General features: G+C 40.8%; 2 protein-coding genes across 14 annotated transcripts in view; both read left to right on the top strand.

Moving 5' to 3' along the window:
• Positions 1–3937, top strand: part of FYTTD1 (forty-two-three domain containing 1) — a 43459-nt gene extending 39522 nt beyond the window's left edge. For 2 of the 3 annotated variants that reach the window (XM_036349323.1, XM_036349321.1), the window contains one exon: positions 1518–3937. In XM_036349323.1, coding sequence (XP_036205216.1) covers positions 1518–1616 — 99 coding nt within the window. In that variant the 3' untranslated portion in view covers positions 1617–3937. The remainder of the gene's footprint in view (positions 1–1517) is intronic. The other variant, XM_036349324.1, reaches the window with a different exon arrangement.
• An 11341-nt stretch (positions 3938–15278) lies between these two features.
• The window catches only part of LRCH3 (leucine rich repeats and calponin homology domain containing 3), a 122081-nt gene continuing 114055 nt past the window's right edge, over positions 15279–23304 (top strand). For 7 of the 11 annotated variants that reach the window (XM_036352696.1, XM_036352698.1, XM_036352695.1 and 4 more), the window contains exon 1: positions 15280–15566. In XM_036352696.1, the coding sequence (XP_036208589.1) occupies positions 15305–15566 (262 nt within the window). In that variant the 5' untranslated portion in view covers positions 15280–15304. Of the gene's footprint in view, positions 15567–23304 lie in introns of all 11 variants that reach the window. The other 4 variants (XM_036352689.1, XM_036352692.1, XM_036352690.1 and 1 more) reach the window with 1 other exon arrangement.

Genomic DNA, 23304 nt, shown 5'->3' with positions numbered 1-23304 from the left:
TGCTAATTAGACCGGACAGCCGAACGACCTTCCAGACATCCTTCTGGACGAGCCGGGGCTGCGAGGGGAGCCTCTTGCACGAATTTCATGCATTTGGCTCCTAGTTGCTGAATAATGTTCCATCTTATGGCTATGGCATACTTTATTTATTCATTTATCAGTTAATGGACATTTGTGTTGTTTCCATATGTTCGTTGTTGTGAATAATGCTTCTTTGAACATTTACAAGTTTTGGTATGAGTTTACGTTTTCATTTCTCCTTGGTTAATACCTAAGAATGGAATTGCTAGGTCACCTTATAACTCAATGTTTAATTTTTTGAGTAACTGCCCGACTATTTTCCAGAAGTGGCTACACTATTTTACATTGCTACCAGCATGTATGAGGTTTCTAAATTTCTCCACATCCTCACCAACACTTATTATCTTCATTTGCATATATACATATGTAGCCATCCAAGTGCAATATATATTGTGGTATATCTCACTGTGGTTTTGATAATTTTTGTAGTAACCTAGAATCTTGTGATCTTGCTTAAAATTTGCTTATTACTTTTTGTAATTTTGTAGATTCCTTAGGATTTTCTATGTAAAAAATTATGTCGTTCTCCAAATTCCTTTCCAGTCCTTAAACCTTTTCTTTTTCTTGTTTGTTATAATGGCTAGCCTTCAGTACAATGCTGAATAGAAGTGGTGAGAGCATGTATGCCTGCCTTGTCCCCAGGCTTGAGGAGAAAGCAAATGTTTCACCATTGAGTATGATGTTAGCAGTAGGTTTTTAGTTGATTCTGTGTACCAGATTTAGGGAATTCTTTTCTATTCGTAATTTGCTGAGTGGGTGTTGGATTTTGTCAAATGCTTTTTTGTATCTATTGACATAAAAAATCTGTGGAATTGAAGGTATGAAGTATAGACAGAAATTTGACCAAATTTATTATGCTTATTTTTACTTTATTTTTTCATTGTTGTTACTTTCCTTTCAGAAGTGGTGAATATAATTTGGGTTTGCTGTTTGTTGTTAATCAAAAACCAGATTTTAATTTGATTTGAGTTTATTTCAACAATTCAAGAACTCAAATTCAAGAACTCAAATTCAAGAAAATTTATTTCAAAATATTCACAAGACTAAACTACTTTTATCAGAGGCATCACTAGAATTGATGGCAATGTTTGCAAAGCCTAAACATAATTCAGATAGAGAAATCTTTGGGTGTACGACTTGTAGGCATTCTAGTATAGGTGTCCTATATATAATGTAGGCATTACATTGGTTAGGATATAGAGATTCTGAGTTAAACTTTCCGGTTTGAATTCTGGAACGTCCAAGTAGGCAAATTAACTTCTCTAACATCACTAAATTCACCTGTTTTGAATAGTTTTTGTTAGAATTAGAGTTCATACGCACAAACATTCAGGAAATGCTAGCCATTGTTACTATGAATTACCATGATGATCACATTATTCCAAAGTAAATATGGCTTACAGTCAAGTTATTAATTTTTGTTTTGTTTTTTCTAGACAGGGATGACTTTGAATGAGCGATTTGGAATCCTGAAGGAACAAAGAGCCACTCTCACATTCAACAAAGGAGGAAGCCGCTTTGTAACCGTGGGATAGAACCCATGTTAAAGGGACTTTTGAGTGATGACTCTGTTAAAAAAGTTGAATTGCTTGAAGAGTTCATCACAGAAATTCAAGAAACTTTATTTCAAAATATTCACAAGGCTAAATACTCTTTTTATTTTTGAAGTTGTTTTTTTTTTTTAACATGTATAAATAATGCCCTGAAAGAATAACAGGGAATATGCCTACCTGTTGTTACAGATTTCTTGTTTGAGCCAGATGGAACAATTCTCTAGTTGACTTTTTGGTTCCTCATACAGCAGAAAGACAGAAAGACAAAAATTATTTTTATGATAGTGGTATTTAGGATCTCATCTCCTTTGTCCACTTTTTGTACTTTGCCATGGTAAATCTTGGTCTTCAGAAATATGAGTAGGTCCTTTTGTTGCTGTCCCTTATCCTTTAATAGTGTTGATGTAATAAGTGCAGTTGACTTCCTTCATTAGAGATATTTAAAAACTTAGAATTCTACTTTTGGGTTTTAAGATTTATGGGAAGATCTGGAACTTGGTTCATTTTTCAGATAGTGTTAGGCTAATGCTCCAGAGTTATAAATCTTTAAAGTTGAAATTTTAACAAGAAAGGTGACTCTAGCATAAGTCTCAGTTTAAAATGTTGCTCTTTGAAGGCAATAAATGCATGTTTACAAATATGCCTAATAGAGCCTTGGAGGAGAAAGTCCAATGTAAAAATCTGACAATTTTTGTAAGTAAGTGAAGAAAGCATGAGAGGAAGTAGCAGGTTGAAGGCAGGTTACTGAGGTGAAAAACTTTAAAACCCAGGTCATAGGTATACTGTTTGGATTTAGTGTAGTCTTGAGTCTAGTGTTCACAAAGAATTTTTCAAGTGATATTTAGAAAAATTATAATTATTAAAGTGGATTGAGTCCCTTAGATATTTTGATGATTAAATTAAAAGCTATAAAGTCCTATACTCTTATTCGAAAAGTTAAATTTTATAGGCTTTACACTTGCTAAATTAAACAGTATACAGCCCCCAAAACAAAAATATACTTGCATTTGTCACAAAGAAAAAACTGCAAAATGATAATATAGTTATGTTGTAACCTTGTTTTTATACCTTTCACTCTGACTTGTAAAAAATTGACGCATTTATGGTGAGAAGAATATTATTTCCCCCCACACTCTGGAGGAAGGGATAGGAGGAGTTAGTCAGTTGTGCCAAGCTAGTGCTAAGAGTCCTCAGATGGTTGTATACTACAAGTTACAGTATAAAGCCAAAATGCAACAAAATATCCAGTTATAAATTTAGTCATTTTAAAGCTTAATCTTTTGGTTTGATATAATATTAAAGCTTGTAAGTAGGTTTTAGATTCCTTCCCTAGAGTGTATTGTTAGTGTTGATTTCCCTGTTTAAAAACAAAACATTAAGTTATGGCTCCTGCCTGACTTGCATTGTATACTAGACTTCAGTATTGTCTCCCATGCTCCTTGGGTTACTTGGTTTATGCTAGCCATGAAAAGCTCTCAGAAACAGTTTCATGCTTCTACCAAAGAATTAAATCTGATCCTTAATATCTGGTATTTTGCCAGTAAGTCTACTGATAAGGGATTATTGGAAGCCAGTTACACAATTTGAAAATAAATTTTAGTCTCTCCTTAGGCCAATGCTTCACTCATTGCAAAACATTTTTGCAAGTATAAATGCTTAGGTTTTATTCATTAACAGTACATTTTAGACTGGTCTAGAATTACCAGTATATTTTAAAGCCAAGGATAAACAACTGAGCAGTTTGCTGTCTTTAGAAGTTTGTGAAAATATGGAATAAAGATGTTTTCGTTTTCTTGTTATTTTAAATATTGTACAGAGCTATTATTATTAATGCATTTTTTGGGAAAACCTTAAAAATTGCCCCAAGTATTGACATAGTACATCAAACCACAACACAGTATTGTTGGTATATTAAACTTTTGTTCTTCGTGCATCTGTAATTTCATTTTCTTTTTAAATATAAAATTTTGCTTTTGTTATAACTAAATTAAAATTCTTCAGTGCTAATGTGTTATATATAAGCAAAAGACTATGCTTTGTTGGAGGAAATTTTTCTTTCTTAGATTGTGGTTGTTGTCATCCTTTTTCAGTTCTTAAAGTTTATTTTTTAAATAAGATGCAACTTAAAATTTCCTTTGCATCAAGGTGTATGCAAAACATTGATGCAGTGCATCACAAAATGAAAGTTTATATTTAATGAGGAGATGCTTTCTTTACACTGTACTTTTTAGTGTTTTTTGGAAAAGTTACATTTAGATCTATTCTGAAGCTGTTCATTTTTAACAAATAAAATGTTACAGGTCTCACATGGTTTATTCTTAGCTGTAAAGATTGAGTTGTGGTTTTTAGATTGTTCTATGTAACAAAAAACTTGGTAATAATTATATTTATAATTTTTAGGATTTAAAAAGCTACATGCCAAACTAAAGTGGTAAATCAATCTAGATTCAATGCATTTCTGTAACTGCCTTTTTAACCATTTTATTCATAGGTCCAACAGGAAGTAGCCAGGAGTTGAAATAGAAAATAAAATTTACTTAGAATGCAGACTATTAGGCTGAATGAGCCTATAGAGAGCATCCAGTTCAACCCCTCTATTTACATCTTAGTTAAATGAGACACAGCTTTTCAAGACTTGTGCATGGCAATCACTTTTTGAGCTTAGATCTTTTGATTCTCAGTTCCTAATAAACTGCTCCTGTGAATTGAATACCCATAGAAAATAGTGGAATGGTGTGAGATTGTCCGATATCTAAAAAGTGGTAATATTTTAGCATTTTTAGCGTTATAAGTAAATCTACTAGTGATGATTTTGAGACTTTTATTTTGGTATTCAAGTTATGTAGACGGACCTATTAGAGAAAGTCAATGTTTCTAATCTGTTTTTTTAATATGCATAAAATTGACCACAATTTTAATTATAAGCAAATCATAAAGTACTTTGGAATATGAAGAAAATAGGCTTCATTGCCCAGTGGTTATTTTTGTTAGTGTATATATATATATATATATATATATATATATATATATAGGCCCGGTGCACAAAAATTTGTGCACTGTAGGGGGGGGGGCAGTCCCTCAGCCTGGCCTGTGCCCTCTCACAGTCTGGGGCCCCTTGGGGGATGACCACCTGCTGGCCTGGGCCCACTCCCTGGGGGGTGGGATTGGGCCTAAGCTGGCAGTCAGACATCCCTCTGGCAGCCCGGGAGCTCTTGGGGGATGTCCACTTGCCAGTGGGGAGCAGACCTAAGCTGCAGTTGGACATCCTTAGCGCTGCTGAGGAGGCGGGAGAGGCTCACACCACCACCGCTGTGCTGGCAGCCGTCAGCCTGGCTTGTGACTGAGCAGAGCTTCCCCTGTGGGAGCGCACTGACCACCAGGAGGCAGCTCCTGCATTGAGCATCTGCCCCCTGGTGGTCAGTGTGTGTCATAGTGACCAGTCATTCCCAGTCGTTCTGCTGTTAGGGTCGATTTGCATATTACCCTTTTATTATATAGGATAAGGCCTGGTGCATGGGTGGGGGTCCCGCTGGCATGCCTGGTCAGCCTGGGTGTGGGGCTGATGGGTGTTTGCAGGCTGGTCACACCCCCTTCAGGGTGGGGGTCCCACTGGGGTGCCTGGCCAGCCTGGGTGAGGGGCTGATGGTTGTTTGCAGTTGGTCACACCCCCTTTAGGGTGGGAGTCCCCACTGGGATGCCTAGCCAGCCTGGGTAAGGAGCTGATGGCTGTTTGCAGGCTGGTCAAGCCCTTCCCCCCCAGTGGGGACTCTCACCCCATAGAGGTTTGGCCAGCCTGGGTGAGGGACTGATGGCAGTTTGCAGGCTGGCCACATCCCTTTAGGGTGGGGGGTCCCCACTGGAGTTCCTGGCCAGTCTGGGTGAGGGGCTGAGGGCCGTTTTCAGGCTGGCCAAGCCCCGTGGTGATGGAAGCTCCCAACCTCTCCTTTTTTTCTTTTTTTTATTCTGGGATTTATATACCTTCTATAATTGAAACTCTGTAACCTTGAGAGGAGCTGAGAGCCAGCCAGGGCGGGCAGGAGGGAAGCTTGGCTTCCTCCATCGCCAGGGGCAACGCAAGCCTCCTGCTCGCTCCAGCTTCGTGGCCACGGCCGGCTGAAAGCAGGTATCTGGGGTGTATTTACCTTCTGTAATTGAAACTTTGTTGCTTTGAGTGGAGCTCAGAGCCAGCCGCTGCAGCAGGCAGGAAGCTTGGCTTCCTCCATCATTGGGGCAACCAAGCCTGCTTCCTCCAGCTCCGTGGCTGCCATCTTGGTTGGGTTAATTTGCATATAGTTGCTCTGGTTGGTGGGCGTGGCTTAAGGTGTAGCAAAGGTGTGGTCAATTTTCATGTTTGTCTTTTATTAGTGTAGGTTGTATATATTATATATATTATATAATATACATATAACATGTATATTATATATAATATATATTTATATTATCCTATCTAATAAAAGAGAAACATGGTAATTAGCTATATGACCGCTACCCTTCCCATTGGCTAATCAGGGCGATATGCAAATTAACTGCCAGCCAAGATGGCGGCTGGCAGCCAGGCTACTGACATGAACAGGAGGCTTGCTTGCTTCAGTGACGGAAGAATCCAATGTTCCCCGCCTGCCGTTGCTGGGCTCTGAGCTGCTAAGAAACATTGTTACAAATATAGAAGCTAAACAAAACCCCAGATACCAGTTTTCAGCCAGCCAGGATCTCAGAGCTGGAGTCGCAATAAAGTTTCAAATACAGAAAGTAAACAAAGCCAGAAACCTGCTTTCAGCAGCGAGGTCTCACAGCTAAAGCCGGCTCTCAGCTCCAGTGACAACCATAAATCCAAGAATAAAAAAGAAAAAAAGGAGCAGTTGGGAGCTTCAGTCACCCGCCAGCCTGAAAATGGCCCTCAGCCGCTCACCCAGACTGGCCAGGCACCCCAGTGGGGACCCCCACCCTGAAAGGGGTTTAACCAGCTGCAAACAGCCATCATCGCCTCATCCAGGCTGGCCAGGCACCCAAGCGGGAGGGACCCCCCACCCTGATCCAGGACACCCTCAGGGCAAACCAGCAGGCCCCAACCCGTGCACCAGGCCTCTATCCTATATAGTAAAAAGGTAATATGCCTCCCGGCACTGGGATCAACGTGACGGGGCAGCGCCCAAACCCCCTGATCGCCCTGTGGCTGTGTGTGTGACGGGGTGGGGCCACAACCTCCCTATCCGCCCTGCTCTGTTCGTGACAGGGGAAGGCGCCCCAACCCCCTGATCGTCCCTGCTCTGTGCCTTATAGGGGGGAGCTCCCCAACCCCCTAATCAGCCCTGCTCTGTGTGTGACAGGTTGCGGCCCCCCAAACCCCCCATGGGTCCTGCTCTGTGTGTGACGGTGGAGCCGCAGCCTCCCCATCGGCCCTACCCTGAGTGTGATGGGGGTAGTTCCCTAACCCCCTGATCAGCCCTGCTCTGTGGGTGACGGGGCGGCGCCCCAACCTCCCCATCGACCATGCCTTGAGTGTGACAGGGGGCGGTGCCCCAACCCCCTAATTGGCCCTACCCTGAGTGTGACTGAGGATGGCATCACAACCTCCTGATCGGCCCTGCTCTGTGCATGATGGGGGAGCTCCCCAACCCCCTGATCGGCCCTGCTCTGTGTGTGACGGGGGGAGCTCCCCAACCCCCTGATCGGCCCTGCTCTGTGCGTGACGGGGAGCTCCCCAAACCCCTGATCGGCCCTGCTCTGTGTGTGACAGGGTATGGAGCCCCAACCCCCTGATGGGCCCTGCTCTGTGTGTGATGGTGCGGAGCCCCAACCCCCCTGAAGGACCCTGCTCTGTGCATGACAGCGGGCAGCGCCCCAACCCCCTGATCAGCCGGCTCTGTATGTGACAGGGGTGGCACCACAACCCCCTGATCCGCCCTGCTCTGTGCATGACAGGGGCGGCGCCCCAACTCCCCAGTCGGCCCTGCTCTGAGCCTGACCAGGGGCTGTGGGGCAGGCACCTAGGGATTGGGCTTGCCCTCTGCCACCCGGGAGCAGGCCTAAGCCAGCAGGTCGTTATCTCCCGAGGGGTCCCAGACTGTGAGAGGGCACAAGTGGGGCTGAGGGACATCCCCCCCCCCACCCCCCACCAGTGCACAAATTTTTGTGCACCGGGCCTCTAGTATATATATAATTATATATATAATTTTGCTGTTAATAGTTTTATAATTCACACAACATACACAGTTTAGGGTAATTTCTGTTCTTATTTCTATTTAAGGAGAGAAGAGTGAGAAAAAATAGCTGACTGCACTAAAGAGAATACCATATATTCTAAATGCAGGCAGTATTAGGGCAGAAAATTATTTCATTTCTGATCAGTATACCTTTGAACTTTAATCAGAATTATATTGTTTTTTGCCACTGTAAAAAAAAAAGTCATGTGATTTAACCTTCCCTTTAAGGAGGCCTCTTTTTGTTTGCATAAATCAGTTTTGAGTTTGAGCCTTTTTTTAAAAATGACAACAGTAAGCCAAACCATTTACAAGTTTGGACTATTAATAGGGATTTGGAGATTTGCTTATAAATTGTTGACTTTTAATGTCTCTTTTTATTCCCTGCTATTACAGTTTACTATCCGAAATCTTTAAAACAAAAAGTTTGATCAAGTAATTCCTTGTTCTTAATGTATTCAGGTGAGGTTTACAGTTGTTTAAAGATGAATAGGAAACTATTTCCTTAGTGTGTATGTGTTTAATTTATATATCCATTTTCTTCTAGGGCGAAGGAAAATCATATTGTTTAAATTTTCTTGCCCTGACCAGTTTGGCTCAGTGGATAGAGTGTCGGCCTGCGGACTGAAGGGTCCCAGGTTCGATTCCGGTCAAGGGCATGTACCTGGGTTGCGGGCACATCCCCAGTAGGAGGTGTGCAGGAGGCAGCTGGTCGATGTTTCTCTCTTATCGATGTTTCTGGCTCTCTTTCCCTCTCCCTTCCTCTCTGTAAAAAATCAATAAAATATATTTTTAAAAAAATTAAAAAAAAAATTTTCTTGTATGAAGTTTTAAAAAGTCAGTTATTACTGCTTCTTATTAAAGGGGTCAGAAAGGGAAGGACCAAACATTGAATATATTCGACAAGCCAGTTTCTGTGCTTCACATTTGAAGAGAGTGGGATTGGCCAAGATTTTAACCCTACTACTTTGAGTTTATAAAAGTGGAGCCTTACAGGAGTGACCATAAAATATTTCTAATGAGTAGGAAGGGGGAAAGGACTTTATTTGTGCATGGTGTAGTCAGATACAGAGCAGGAAAGAGCTGTTGAGATCTGAGTGAATCCTTTGCTCCTAACTTTCAGCCTGTAAAACAGGAAGAAGCAGAGAAGTTCTCTATATTCCCAATGTTCAATAACTCCCGCTGCCTATTTTTTCAACTGCTTCCAGACCACAGATCAGAAGTGGAATAAGTTACAGATCCCTGTAGCTCTTTTGCTCACAGCCTTTTGCAACCGTTTCTCAGCACTTTTATTCATCACTAAACTGGTGAATTTCACACAATGACTCCCTTTCCTGTATCTCATTCTTGCAAGATGATCTCACTTGCTTTATGGAGAAGATTGAAAGAGTAGGATGAGAATTCCCTCATATTCTACCTTTGTAAATGAAACCCCAAATCCTTCAAAGACTCAAAAGTAATTCCTTGATCTATCTACCATCTTTACCTAGGACTTGTTCTCATATAGTGGCATATATAGCATCTTCAGATTCCTCTTATCTACAAGCCTTTTTTTGGCCTTCAAATATTTACATACTTATGTATTCTGTTCTCAAAAATTGTCATTCTTTTTTCTTCCCTCCTAACCTTTTCTCCTGTACTTGTACATAACTTCTATTTTGTTAGTACACAACCCATGTCTATCTCTGCTTCTTCCTATTTTTAACTTAACATATTGTGGATGGATCACGAGAATTCTTGCTTCATATTACTCTGTTTTACAAAGTATACTTTAAAAAGATATTAGCTTGTAAGAACATGTAAAAAATAACTTCAAAATGCAATGGGTATTTAATTTTAAAGTGTGCCTTTAACATTTATGTAAAATGTTTTTTGTACTCGTTCAGTAGAAACTTACCTGGCCACTGGATAAAACTAGCAATAAAACTACTGGTCCTCAGGGCTCCTTATACTCATAACTGGGTTATGGAAGATAATGATAGATTTTTTTCTAATTGAATGGACAAGTAACATGAAATATAAATTTGGCCAGAAATTCAGAGACCACGATAAGCATGGAATGTTGCAATTATAATGAAACTAGAGGCCCAGTGCATGAAATTCCTGCACGGGATGGGGGGAGTCCCCTCAGCCCAGCCTGCACCTTCTCCAATTTGGGACCCCTCGGGGGATGTCCGACTGCCAGTTTAGGCCCGATCCCCGGGATCCCCATGGGTTACTGCAATGTAGGCCCGGGATCAGGCCTAAACTGGCACTCAGACATCCCTCTCACAATCCTGTACCGCTAGCTCCTAATTGCTCACCTGCGATTAGTCACCCCTGACCCCCCCCTCCCCCCGGCTTGATCACCCCTCACTGCCTCTGCGTGCCAGCCTGATCGCCCTTAACTGCCCCTGCTGCTGGCCTGGTTGCCCCTAACTGCTCCCTGCTGCCGGCCAGGTCGCCCCCAGCTGCACCCTCCCTGCTGGCCTGGTTGTTCCTAACTGCCCCCCCCCCCCCCCGCTGGCCTGGTCACCCCCAACTACCCCCCCCACCAGTCTAGTCACCCCCAACTGCATCCCCTCTGCCAGCCTGGTCACCCCATGCAGCCTATTGGTCAGTCGTTTGGTCATCCCTCACCAACCCCCCTGCCGGCCTGATCATAGGCAGCCATCTTGTGAGGGTGTGAGGGTTAATTTGCATATTCTTTATTATATAGGATGTGCAGTTAGATTGGAATGAATTATAGAGAACTTGTCAGAAGACTTTAGTGTAAATGTGGAAGGTAATAAGTAATCAAATATAGATGACATAATGGTGCATTTTAGAAAGATCTGGCAAGTACATTTATAGTGTAGCATTAGCATGGAATATATGATTATGCTTTTAGTCATTTTAGTTGGAATACTGTATCTCTGAGGAAAAAAAAACAAACACCAAAATGAGATTAAACTCTTTCTAAGAGCAACAAAATTTTAGGAATACCAGAATAATAGGAACCATGCATTGGATAAATGTTATTTGCCAGGAATAACAAATATATCACTTACCATTGCAGTAACCCATGCTCATAAATGGCATTGATAATTGAACATGAAACTTGTTGCTGAAGAACCTAACATGTAGTCTTGAGTTCATAGAACAACTCGGAGCAGCCGATACTAATTATCTTTGGTACTGTGTCTAAACATTCTTACAATCTCTTCTGATTATTAGGTTTAGGAGTCAGGGGAAGTGCTAATCAAGATTTCATTCAAGCCCTAACGAGTTTGGCTGAGTGGATAGAGCGTCAGCTTGCAGACTCAAGGGTCCCAGGTTCAATTCCAGTCAAGGGCATGTACCTTGGTTGTGGGCACATCCCCAGTAGGGGATGTGCAGGAGGCAGCTGATCGATGTTTCTCTCTCATTGATGTTTCTAACTATCTCCCTTCCTCTCTGTAAAAAATCAATAAAATATATATTAAAAAAAGAAAAGATTTCATTCAAGAGTTGGGCCTTGAATGATGAGTAGGCTCTCTCCAGCCTTATTTTCTTTTGCTCTCTGACATGAACTTTGGCCTGCGGCCTTAATGTTCTCCACAAGTATCCATTATAAGTTATATCTGGGTTTGTCCATGCTGATCCTCCCAATCTGGAATATTGCTCTCACCTTCCAGCCTACCTCACTAATTCCGGATTTGATTCAAAACCTCACTAATTTATGATATAGATTCCTTTTCTCTGAATTCTTTTTTTTTTAAATATATTTTATTGATTTTTTACAGAGAGGAAGGGAGAGAGATAGTTAGAAACATCGATGAGAGAGAAACATCGATCAGCTGCCTCCTGCACATCTCCTACTGGGGATATGCCCGCAACCCAGGTACATGCCCTTGACCGGAATCGAACCTGGGACCTTTCAGTCCGCAGGCCGATGCTCTATCCACTGAGCCAAACCGGTTTCGGCTTCTCTGAATTCTGATAGGTTATCCATACCACCCCTCTTCAGATCCTTTTTCTTGTTCTCTAAATGGTCTACTTCAAGTCTATAATTAGGTTATAATTTAGTAAAATGGCTATCTGACAGCCTCTTCTATTTCCCACAGTAATTACTTGATTGATTGTTGGGGAAATTTACATCATGTATCAGGAATGACTTAAATGTATCAATAAAAAAAACCCCACAAAAAACCTTAAACCCCCAAACCCAATAATATGCTGAAGACTGCACTATAAGTGAAATCTAGCTGATTTAAAATGTATTTTCCATTTTTTCAAAACTAAATTGTGTTTTGTGTGTGTGTGTGTGTGTGTGTGTGTGTGTGTGTGTGTGTGTGTGTTTACCACTTTCTTTAGTTCAACCTTTAATTTCCTCATTTAGATTATGGTCAGATCATTTTCTCCTCAATTTTGGTTCCAGACTAAGATTTTAGACTTTAGAGAGAAACCAATTTGGTGGCATAGGTAAACACCTGAAATTGCTGCCTCACACAACCACTTCAAAAATACAACTAAAAGACAAAACGGACATCATCCAGAACCACAGGAAGGTTGGCTGAGTGGAAATTCTACAACTAGAAGGGGAAAAAAAGCATGCTGAGACTCAGAGGAGCTGCGGAAGTGCAGAGGTATGGAAGCGTGTGCAGAAAGGGCTGGCAACTGAGGACGTGGTTGTCTTTTTCAATCAGGAGGGAGCCACAAGCTCCCGACGGCCCAAACTCCAGTTCCAGGTGAGTCTCTGGGGACCCAGACTCATACAGGGAGAAACTGGACTGTCTGGCAGCAGGCAGAACTCGAGGGCAGCTTTTTCTCAGAGGTGCTTGCAGGGATTACCTCAGGACACTGAGACCCAGGACCTCTTAGGGCAGGACTGAGCATCAGCCATAGCTGTTTACTCTGCCCTGTTGATTCCCTGGGTCCCCGCCCCACCCAAGCAGTGCCCAGAGGCTTTTGCATATGAATGACCTGGCCATCTGCAATCTAAAATTAACAAACTGCAGCTGGCTCAGAGAGACCCAGAACATCCAAAAGAAGGCCCAAGGCCCCACAGCAGCTTGCATTGCTTCACAGCTGGGCCTCATCTGGTCACCTCCAAATCCCAAACAAGGAAGAGGAACCTGCAGATCTCTCTGTAGCTCCTGCTGGGTAGCCTCAGGCAGAGGCTAAATTAGCACCTCCTTAGAGATCCAAGTGCCAGTGTACCCAGTGGTCAGAGTGGGACCATCCGATTACAACTCCTCAGATCCATAAGAGACACACTCGGGGCAGACTCAGTGAGCACCAAAGCCCCACTGAAGCAAGTCTTGCCCCATAAGGGTGTCTCTAGCTCAGAAGTTCTCCCACAGTAGACACAGCTGATTCTCACAGCCAATTGGCCTGAAGGTTAATTCCTCCCAGTGATGCCAACTACAATCATGGCTTAACTACAACAAGACTGTGCACAAAGCCCACAAAGGGGTGCACCAAGAGTGTCCACCTCAGGTCATTGGGGAGACTGAGCCACTGGGCCCTATAGGACACCTAGCACACAAAGCCACTCTACCAACACAGGGAAGCATAAAAAATGCGGAGACAAAGAAACAGGACAGAAATGACAGAAATGGAGGAAAGCAAACTACTGGATATAGAGTTCAAAACCATGGTTTTAAGGTTTTTCAAGAATTTTCTAGAAACCGCTGATAAATTTAGTAAGACCTTCAATAAGTCTAGTGAGACCCTCAAGGATATGAAAAAGGGCCAACTAGAAATTAAGCATACACTGAGTGAAATAAAGAATATTATACAGAGATCCAACAGCAGACTAGAGGATCCCAAGAATCAAGTCAAAGATTTGAAGTACGAAGAGTAAAAAACACCCAACCGGAAAAGCAAAAAGAAAAAGAATCCCAAAATATGAAGATAGTGTAAGGAGCCTCTGGGACAACTTCAAGCATACCAACATCTGAATTATGGGGGTGCCAGAAGAAGAGAGAGAGCAAGATATTGAAAACCTATTTGAAGACATAATGACAGAAAACTTCCCCTACCTGGTGAAAGAAATAGACTTCCAAGTCCAGGAAGCACAGAGAACCCAAAACAAAAGGAATCCAAAGAGGACCACACCAAGACACATCATAATTAAAATGCCAAGAGCAAAAGACAAAGAGAGAATCTTAAAAGCAGCAAGAGAAAGAAACTCAGTTACCTACAAGGGAGTACCCATATGATTGTCAGCTGATTTCTCAACAGAAACTATGCAGGCCAGAAGGGAGTGGCAAGAAATATTCAAAGTGATGAACAATGAGGACCTACACCCAAGATTACTCTATCCAGCAAAACTATCATTCAGAATTGAAGGTCAGGAGCTCCAGTGGCGCAATCGGTTAGCGCGCGGTACTTATACAGAATTGAAGGTCAGATAAAGAGCTTCACAGATAATAAAAAGCTAAAGGAGTTCATCACCACCAAACCAGTATTATATGAAATGCTGAAAGGTATCCTTTAAGAAGAGGAAGAAGAAAAAGGTAAAGATAAAAATTATGAACAACAAATACATATCTATCAACAAGTGAATCTAAAAATCAAGTGAATAAATAATCTGATGAACAGAATGAACTGGTGATTATAATAGAATCGGGCATAGAAAGGGAGTGGACTGACAATTCTTGGGGGGAAACGGGTGTGGGGGGTGCTGGAAGAGACTGGACAAAAATCATACACCTATGGATGAGAACAGTGGGGGAGGGGGGGTGACGACAGAGGGAGGGGTGGGAACTGGGTGGAGGGGAGCTATGGGGGGAAAAAAGAGAAACAACTGTAATCTGAACAATAAAGATTTAATTAAAAAATTTTAGACTTTAATGCCTAAATTTCTTCTTGCCTAAAAGATGAGTACTATTTAAGATGCTTTTTATTTTATAAAAGCGAGGGAGGGCCTAAAATACCTATGTAACCCTTTCAATGAGACCTATGGAGTTTTTGGAACCAGTTTAGCCCTTATTATTGCTCACGCAATAATAGTTAATAAATCCACAAGTTTCCATTTGTATCATCTGGTTTACAGAATGACAAGTTGGGAAATTTTTTAAATCGCAACGTTTTCGGGGGCGGGCATGAGGAAAGTGGGGGCATGAGTAATGGCAGTCTTGAGTGACCCTACTTTCCTCATTCCAGTCCCCTTCTCTCACTGCCCAAGTTTCTGGCAGCAACAGTGTTAAGAAGCCTTAATTTAATGCTTAATTCAATCCTCCAGTACTGAGAAAAGAAGGAAGAGAGAAGTTTTTGTGAGGAGCGTTGTCCTAGAGATATTTTTGTAGAGGCATTTTAAAAATGCTTCTGGCGGCTGTTGCAGATTTGTGTTTTCTTTTCCCTTTAAAACCTCGGGGGCGGAGGCAAGCGCCTGAATGCGTGGAGGGCTCCGCAGCCCTGTCCGTCAAGAGAAAGGTCCGGGGTCTCAAGTCCCTTTCCCCGCCCACCCAGCAGCCTAGCCGCGCATGCGCGGAGCCGCCGGGTTGGGTAGTTGTCGGCCGGGAAATGGCGGCCGCGGGCTTGGTCGCTGTGTCCGCAGCTGCAGAACATTCTGGCCCCGTAGCGTCGGGAGGCAACCTCTCTGGTGTTAACTGCGGCCCAAGCGCCGGGACAGGTCCCGGTCCTGGCCCGGGCTCGTGGAGCCGTTCCCTCGATCGAGCGCTGGAGGAGGCGGCAATAACCGGGGTGCTGATCCTGAGCGGCCGGAAACTGAGGGAGTTTCCCCGGGGAGCGGCCAACCACGACCTGACGGACACCACCCGGGCGGGTGAGCGGGGCGGGAGGCATTCCTGCCGACGGGAGGCCCTGGGCGCGGCGGGAGCCGCCCCGGCCGGTGGGAGGACTGGAGGGTAGTCACAGCCTCGGGACTCGGGACCCGGGTAACGGGGGGAAGGCGCCTGCCCCAGCCCACCCGGTTCCCCTCCTGCCAGCCCCGAGCTCGGGGCGAGGCGGACAGCGGCGTCCCCGGGGAAGACCGCAGGGGACTGGCGGGCGGTGGTCTCCTCTCCTAGAAAGTTACCGTCGGCCGCTGCCGAGATAGCCGCGCGCCCCGCCCGGTCTCTGCAGGCCGAGCGGACCGGGAGTCCACTAGGAAACCGACTTGCCAGATTGGGCTGTAGCGCGCTTACTCAGACCACAGTCGGTGCGTTATCCGAATCTCCCATCTCGGCGCTGGCGTTCCTTGGAGTTGTTTTTCGTGTGAACCCGGACGCGGTAACTGTGCTTTATCTCGTTGAGTGACCAAATGTACTTGTAAGAATAACTCGAGCCCACTTCACACTCCCACTACTTCTGCCCCACTGTCCTCATGCCCGCCCCCGGAAACGCTGAAAGAAGAAAACTACTTTGAAAAGATACATAGGTTGCCTACCATCTCTGTATTTAATGCGTTTCAAAAACAAGCATTATTTTGCTTTATACATACTTTTGAACACAGGAAAGATAATAAGGAATTAGGTTTTCATAGTTGGAGAGAACAGTGTCTGGAGACTGAAGTGTTCACCACATTATTCTTCTCTTGTGTTTAAAGTATAACTTCCTCAGGGGGTAGATTAAAAACAGTCTATTCATGTTTTGCACAAATACAAAGGAGAAAAAAAATCACCCAGTTTGTATAGAATGGTGTAGTTAAATATTTTATTTTCATATAGTGTTTTGCGACCGAAGAATGTGTCACGTTTATTCCATTTTATTTACCTTATTTTATTTATCTTTATTTTAAAATCTCCAGTTCAACACCTTCCTATGTCTGTACACTCATTAAAGACTGATAAGTATTGCATATGATTCACTCATGTTAGAAAAATAAACAGAATGTTAAACTACTTCAGGAAACTTCTTTCCAAAGAAACTTTTGCTCTAGTGTAAAATAGAAGAAATTAAATGTCTACTTATCTAATCTCTTTCTGGAAATAGTTGTACTGAATATAGTTTGTATTTTTTAGTGAATGACACTAAAGTTAAACTATTGCTAAGGTTAATATGAACAGCCACTTGCCTTTTGCATGTGTTCTGATTGATAACATCTGAAATTATCATGTGTATCCCATATCTGATTCTGTTCAGGAGATGGTTAGCATAGTGATTTCATATTGGTGTGAGTCATTTCATATTACTACATTAAGCCTGAAGCTAAAGAACAAGTTCATTACAGGAGTTTGTCTAGTTCATTACCTTACTTGCTTTTAAATAATTGTAAGACCAAAGTGTTTTTGCCTTTAGAAAATATTTAAACTAACAAAGAAAACCCAAGAGTATTTATGAAGACCAATAAATAATCCCAGTGAATTTTTCTTTGTGCCCTGAATTTTTAATTTATCATTATCCATATTTATTTTATTATTTTAATAGTTTATATATAAACCACAATTTTTGATGGTTGACATTTATCTGGTCAAAAAGTCTAAAAAAGGGAAAAAAGATAAAAAGGGGGGAAAAAAGACTGCAGGGTATTTTCTAACCTGTTAGGCTAAATTCATTTTAATAAGGTAGAAATACCACTTATTAAGTATAAGAAAGCTTTGGTAGACCTTGTACAAAAACACTGAATTATTCTTTTCAATCAGATAGTTCGATGTGGATAAACATTTATTGCGTTTTCAGTGCTATTCAGTGTGTTAGGTGTTTTAAAATACATTGCCTTGTTAAATGCTTAACAACCAGTGGATTAAATATTATTGCATACGAGCGATTACTCAGCATTTACAGATGAGGAATCAATCAGAGAAAGTCATATAACTAGTATTAGTGGTAGAATTTCAGCCTAGGTCCATCTAATTCTTTCCTCTTTATTACATAGCCTCCTTATGTACAGACAGGTGTTACCATTCCAGTTTTTACAGGTAATGAAACCAAGATTTGGAGAGAGAAGATAATTTGCCCAAAGATCTGTAGCTAAAGGCCAGGAGAGGTGATATTAGCCAGGATTTGAGCCTAGTTTGAGATAACTCCAAAACCATAGTCTGTTAAAACAGCTACTTAGATGAAGTCAGACCCAACCTATTAGCTAAAGTGTTTTGTTTAGATCAGGGGTCCTCAAACTACGGCCCGCGGACCACATGCAAATACAAATATTGTATTTGTTCCCATTTTGTTTTTTTACTTCAAAATAAGATATGTGCAGTGTGCATAGGAATTTGTTCATAGTTGTTGTTTTTTAAACTATAGTCCGGCCCTCCAACAGTCTGAGGGACAGTGAACTGGCCCCCTGTTTAAAAAGTTTGAGGACCTCTGGTTTAGATCCTATAGGAAATTTAAAGCCAAGAAAATTATTTTAATACTGCCACACAGTTGTTTGATAATATAGGGTGTCCGAAAATTCACACAAGAAGTAATTTTGATAGAAAACACAGGTTTATAATTAAAAATTGTAAATTTTTTATTGAATTGTATAGTATATAGTATAAGGTTATGTATGGAATAGCACATCGGGTAAATGGCCTCCACGGCTTTGCTGGCACATACGCAAAGCCGTGGTCTTCATTGATCTTCATTGTCCCTGCTCCTGGGCCATAATTGGTACTTGGTAATGCTTATCAAATTGAATGGATTGAAATCAAAGGGCAACAGATATTAGAATCTAATTCAATAAACCAAGTAAAATTAGGCTTTTATTTTGTTGTTGTTGTTGTTAATGCTCACGCAAAATTCAAATCTTGCATGAATTTTGGGACACCCAATATATAGAATGTATCTGGTAGAGCTGCTGTCCTTCAAGAGCTTTTTTTTTTTTTTTTTAAAAATATATTTTATTGATTTTTTACAGAGAGGAAGGGAGAGAGATAGAGAGTTAGAAACATCGATGAGAGAGAAATATCGATCAGCTGCCTCCTGCACATCTCCCACTGGGGATGTGCCCGCAACCCAGGTACATGCCCTTGACCGGAATCGAACCTGGGACCTTTCAGTCCGCAGGCCGACGCTCTATCCACTGAGCCAAACCGGTTTCGGCCTTCAAGAGTTTTTATCCTAAGAAACAGCACATATTACCCATACCATTTATAATTAGACATGATTAGAATTCATCATGGGACCTTTTCTGGAGGTTTACCCCTCCTGTTTATTTAAAAAGGAAGAGCTTTAGAAAAAGGGAGATCTTTACTTGGAATGAGTGACTTGATTCAGTAAACGAGGAAAATCACAGAAGACTTTTGGGGGCAGAAATGACGTAGCTTAGATTTGGGTAGACAGAAATGAGAAAGATAGCCTTTCCAGGCACTGGTGGACATGCAAAAAGTCTTAGAGTATAGGGCACATCAGTTAATTTTGCCAGGCTGTCATTCATTCCCCTTTCCTCTGATAATAATACTGTACTCCAATTTTCCTAGGGAACCACCCCTCTCAGTTACATAGATCCCACCCTGACACAAGGGTGTGCACTTGGCTCAGGCCTAGCCAATCAGTGTTGTCCATTCCTCTGTTCACAGTGATTATTCAAAGAAGGGCATCTTTTCCAGTCAGCATGAGTGTTAATTCAGAATTTTTTATTCAAACTGTTGAGAAAGAGCCATGCTTTAAAGCCTGTGGATGCTGCGAGAATAGAATGTGATCCTGGAACTTGCCAATAAGTGGAAAGCAGAGCCAAAAGATGGTTCTGATGATAGTGTTTGTATCTTTGGATCTGTATGAATCTTTGGATCAGAGAATATAAGACCTATCTTTCGTGCATGCAGTAGCTAGATTGATGATAGGTTTGGAGTGAGGCTAGTCAATATTCATTTATTCAGCAAACATAGACTAAGGGATTTTGTCAGGTGTAGATGTGCAGAGAAGGATCAAGACATTTCCTGTGCTCAAAGATTTAAGGGATCAGTGGAGGAATAAATAAATAGATATAAAGATTACATGAGTTATCTAATAATAGTGAAACTTTTATGTATTAGGCATTATGGTAGGTAATATAGGGGAAATAAAAATAAGAAGAGGTTCTACCCTTTAAACATAAAATCTAGGAATCTGATTAGATGTCTGTGATGATAATCCTAATCTATGTGAGAATGAAAACCAGACCATGTCAGAAAATAGGCCCGGCCAGCGTGGCTCAGTGGCTGAGCATGGACCTACGGGCCAGGCGGTCATGGTTCGATTCCGGGTTAGGCCATATACCTGGGTTGTGGGCTCAGCCCCCAGTGAGGGGCATGCAGGAAGCAGCTGATCAGTGATTCTCTCTCAGCATTGATGTTTCTCTCTCTCTCCCTTTCCCTTCCTCTCTGAAACCAATAAAAAAATTTTTTTAAAAAAGGAAAGAAAAATATACAAATGCTGATTAAATTGATTTTTTTTTTTTTAAAAAAAAGACAGAATCTGTCAAAGATTACTGAGCTATTTAGAACCTGGAGGACTAGGAAACATGGTAATGCTACTGATAATAACAGTAGCTAACATTTATTGAGCTATTAGCATGTTCCAGGTATTATACTAAGCTGTATATGTAAAACATGCACATATAACAACCATATGAATTATAAGTACTGTTTTAACCCTATTTTACACATAAAAAATGGAGACAAGATTAATCTGATCAAGGTTATTATTCTCAGCTAATAACTGGCAGAGCTGGGATTCAAATTCACGTACATCTGATCCTAAAACTTGTTTTTTATCACAAGCCATACTGACAAAGAAGTTTGGTACACATACACATAATTTATTTGTTTTGCATGATACCTTTAAAGGGCTGGTGGTAGTACATCTAGTTAATCATGTACAACAAATAAAAATTTAAATGTGGAGTTTTAAAGTTAGGGCTCCAGCATAAATTTGAGAAAGTCATAATAGTTTATGAGATACTTGGAGAAAGAATGTAGAGTGGAAAAGCTGGTCACTGACAACCATGGAATATTCATTTATTTAAAAAGGCAAAAAGAGGAATTAGCCTGTTTCATAACTAGGCCTGTACTAGAATTCTGAGAATCCTAAAAACCAAAGGAATCATAGTAATCTAAATTATTTTATACATGAGAAGTAGCAGTCTCAAAGAGGTTAAATATCTTTAAGATTATATAGTGATCCTTACAACAAATGGAATGTTCCTATTATTGTCAACAATAACTGAAGTTATTGTAACTAATGTGCGGAGATGGGAATGGAGTGAATTTCTTTAAGGTCTTGCTGAACTCAGTCAAACTTTATAAATATTTGGCCTCATCAGAATGATTTAAAAGTTTGTAAAGCATTAGCACACACAAGAAACAAGAAGCAATGAAAAAAAGATATAGTAAGGTGGTGCTGTTTCACAGAAGGCAGGCAAGTGTAAGGGTCTTAATGGAAGCTGTAAGAAATCTCTTTGAATGGAAGACAGAAAACAAGAAAACAAGGACTTAGCTTTGGGGGAAAGCCTAGAGTTGAAAGCAGAAGGGGAAGGAAGACTAAGGTTGCACACAAAGAAAGAAAAATTGAAATGTAGTGGTGAGACAAGGTAATGCAGTCCTGTTGAAGCCATGAGAATTGAGACTTTCAACAAATGGATACTTATTTCTTAGGTAAAAAAAAATGACGATTGCTAAAAGGCCATTTAATTTTTTAAGGAAGCAATTCATAACCCACAAAATTATGGGTTCGTTAGTCTTGGAAATATGTACTGACTGGAGTGTCAAGTCTTAAGAGGAAATCATATTTTTCTTGGAATCCTATTTATGTATATTTTGTAACAAATACAGTAGATATACTGACTTTTTGTAGAACAGTACTGTCCAGTACAGTAGCTATTAGCGATAGGTGGTTATTAAAATAAAATTCAACAATTTGGTTCTTCAGTAGCACTAGCCACATTCCAAGTGCTTAATAGCTACGTGTGTCATATTGAACAGCATAGACAATAGAACTCTTGTATCATCGCAGAAAGTTATGTTGGACAGTGATGTTGGGGCATACTATCTTGAATAGAATTGAAATTTTCTTCTGTATTACTACTTTATAAAATCATACTCCTTTCGGAATTGTTTTTTCAGTATTCATGAATACAGTGAGCCACCATGATGACAGTAGCTGAAAACATTGTTAAATAATGGTTGAGAAGGGAGAGGCAAAGGGAGGAGGTGGCAACAAATGGGGCTCAATCATAATTACTAGATCCTTGCTAGCATCTTAGGGTCAGGGGTGATATATAATTTTTTCTTTTAGAAATAAAATCTTATTAGCAGTGACTGCCATTTAAGCATGTCATCTTTGTTAATAGAAGCATTAAGTGTATATTTGACACATTTACCATCCACTGAGTGTTATGTATTCAAATCAGGAAGAGTCTTTTAAGAGCCCTAGAAATGAGGAAAGAGTAGAAAACAACAAAACTAATTTTATTAATCAGACTGGTTTGATTTAGTAGACTTTAAAAGACATCTCTTCTGATATTAAGAGTTGTACATGCTCGGTATAGTTTAGAAAGTTATGAAGAAGACACTAAAGATCATTCATAATTCCAGATACCAGAGATAACTAGTAGTAAACACTGGTTTGAAATCTTCCAAAAATTTTCATTAATATACACATCCTCACTTTTTTAAATTATAAAATGAGATCATACAGAGGCTTTTATCATCTAATCTTTTTATTACATGAAAGACAATATCAGAAAATAGAGATCAGCATAATTTTCAGTAGTAGTTCACTGAATCAATAACTGTCATTTAATTTACTGTGTTGATGCACATTGGGATTTTTAACTTTCACTATTACAAATGATATTGCTCAGAATAGCCTAGTATGTATGTCTTTGCAGACTTGTCTAATTATTTCCTTAGGATAAATTTCTAAAAGTGTAAAAGATATTTATTTTAAAGGTATGCACAGCACTGGCCAGCTTGGCTCAGTGGATAGAGCGTCGGCCTGCGGACTGATGGGTCCCAGGTTCGATTCTGGCCAAGGGCACATGCCTGGGTTGCGAGCTCGATCCCCAGTGGGGGGTGTGCAGGAGGCAGCTGAGCAATGATTCTCTCTCATCATTGATGTTTCTATCTCTCTCTCCTTCTCCCTTCCTCTCTGAAATCAATAAAGAAATATATATTTAAAAAATAATAATAATAATAAAAGGTATGCACAATTTTAGTGTTTTTATATAGATTGTGAAATTGTCCTTCCAGAATGGTTATTCAGCTTAGATTTATACCAACAGAACCTGAGTTGTCTTCACTTTGCACCCACTGGTCTTGTCATTCTTTTTGATTTCCCACATATCTCTCTCTAAGCAGTGTGTATGTATTAATCACATAAATTTTTTAATGAAGTACCTCTAACCTCAGAGGAGGTCTGGGGTGCAGAGTTTTAAGTTGCCTCAGTAGGAAACTTGAAATTTGAAGGCTTGAAATTTTCTTAGAAACTCCACCCTATACAGGGGAGGGCAAAAGTAGGTTTACAGTTGTAAATAAATACAAATAAATAATACAGTAATAAATTAATAATAATACAAAAAAAATAACCTCTGTGTTTCACATACTCACAACTGTATACTTTGGCCCACCCCTGGATTTTCATGCTTGTTTTAATACAGATCTATGGTTTCAAATGACCAA

Source organism: Myotis myotis, unplaced genomic scaffold (genome assembly GCF_014108235.1).
Source record: "Myotis myotis isolate mMyoMyo1 unplaced genomic scaffold, mMyoMyo1.p scaffold_m19_p_2, whole genome shotgun sequence".
NCBI classification, from domain to species: domain Eukaryota; kingdom Metazoa; phylum Chordata; class Mammalia; order Chiroptera; family Vespertilionidae; genus Myotis; species Myotis myotis.
The sequence above is the reverse complement of the archived record's forward strand: the minus strand, read 5'-3'. Positions and strand labels throughout refer to the sequence as shown.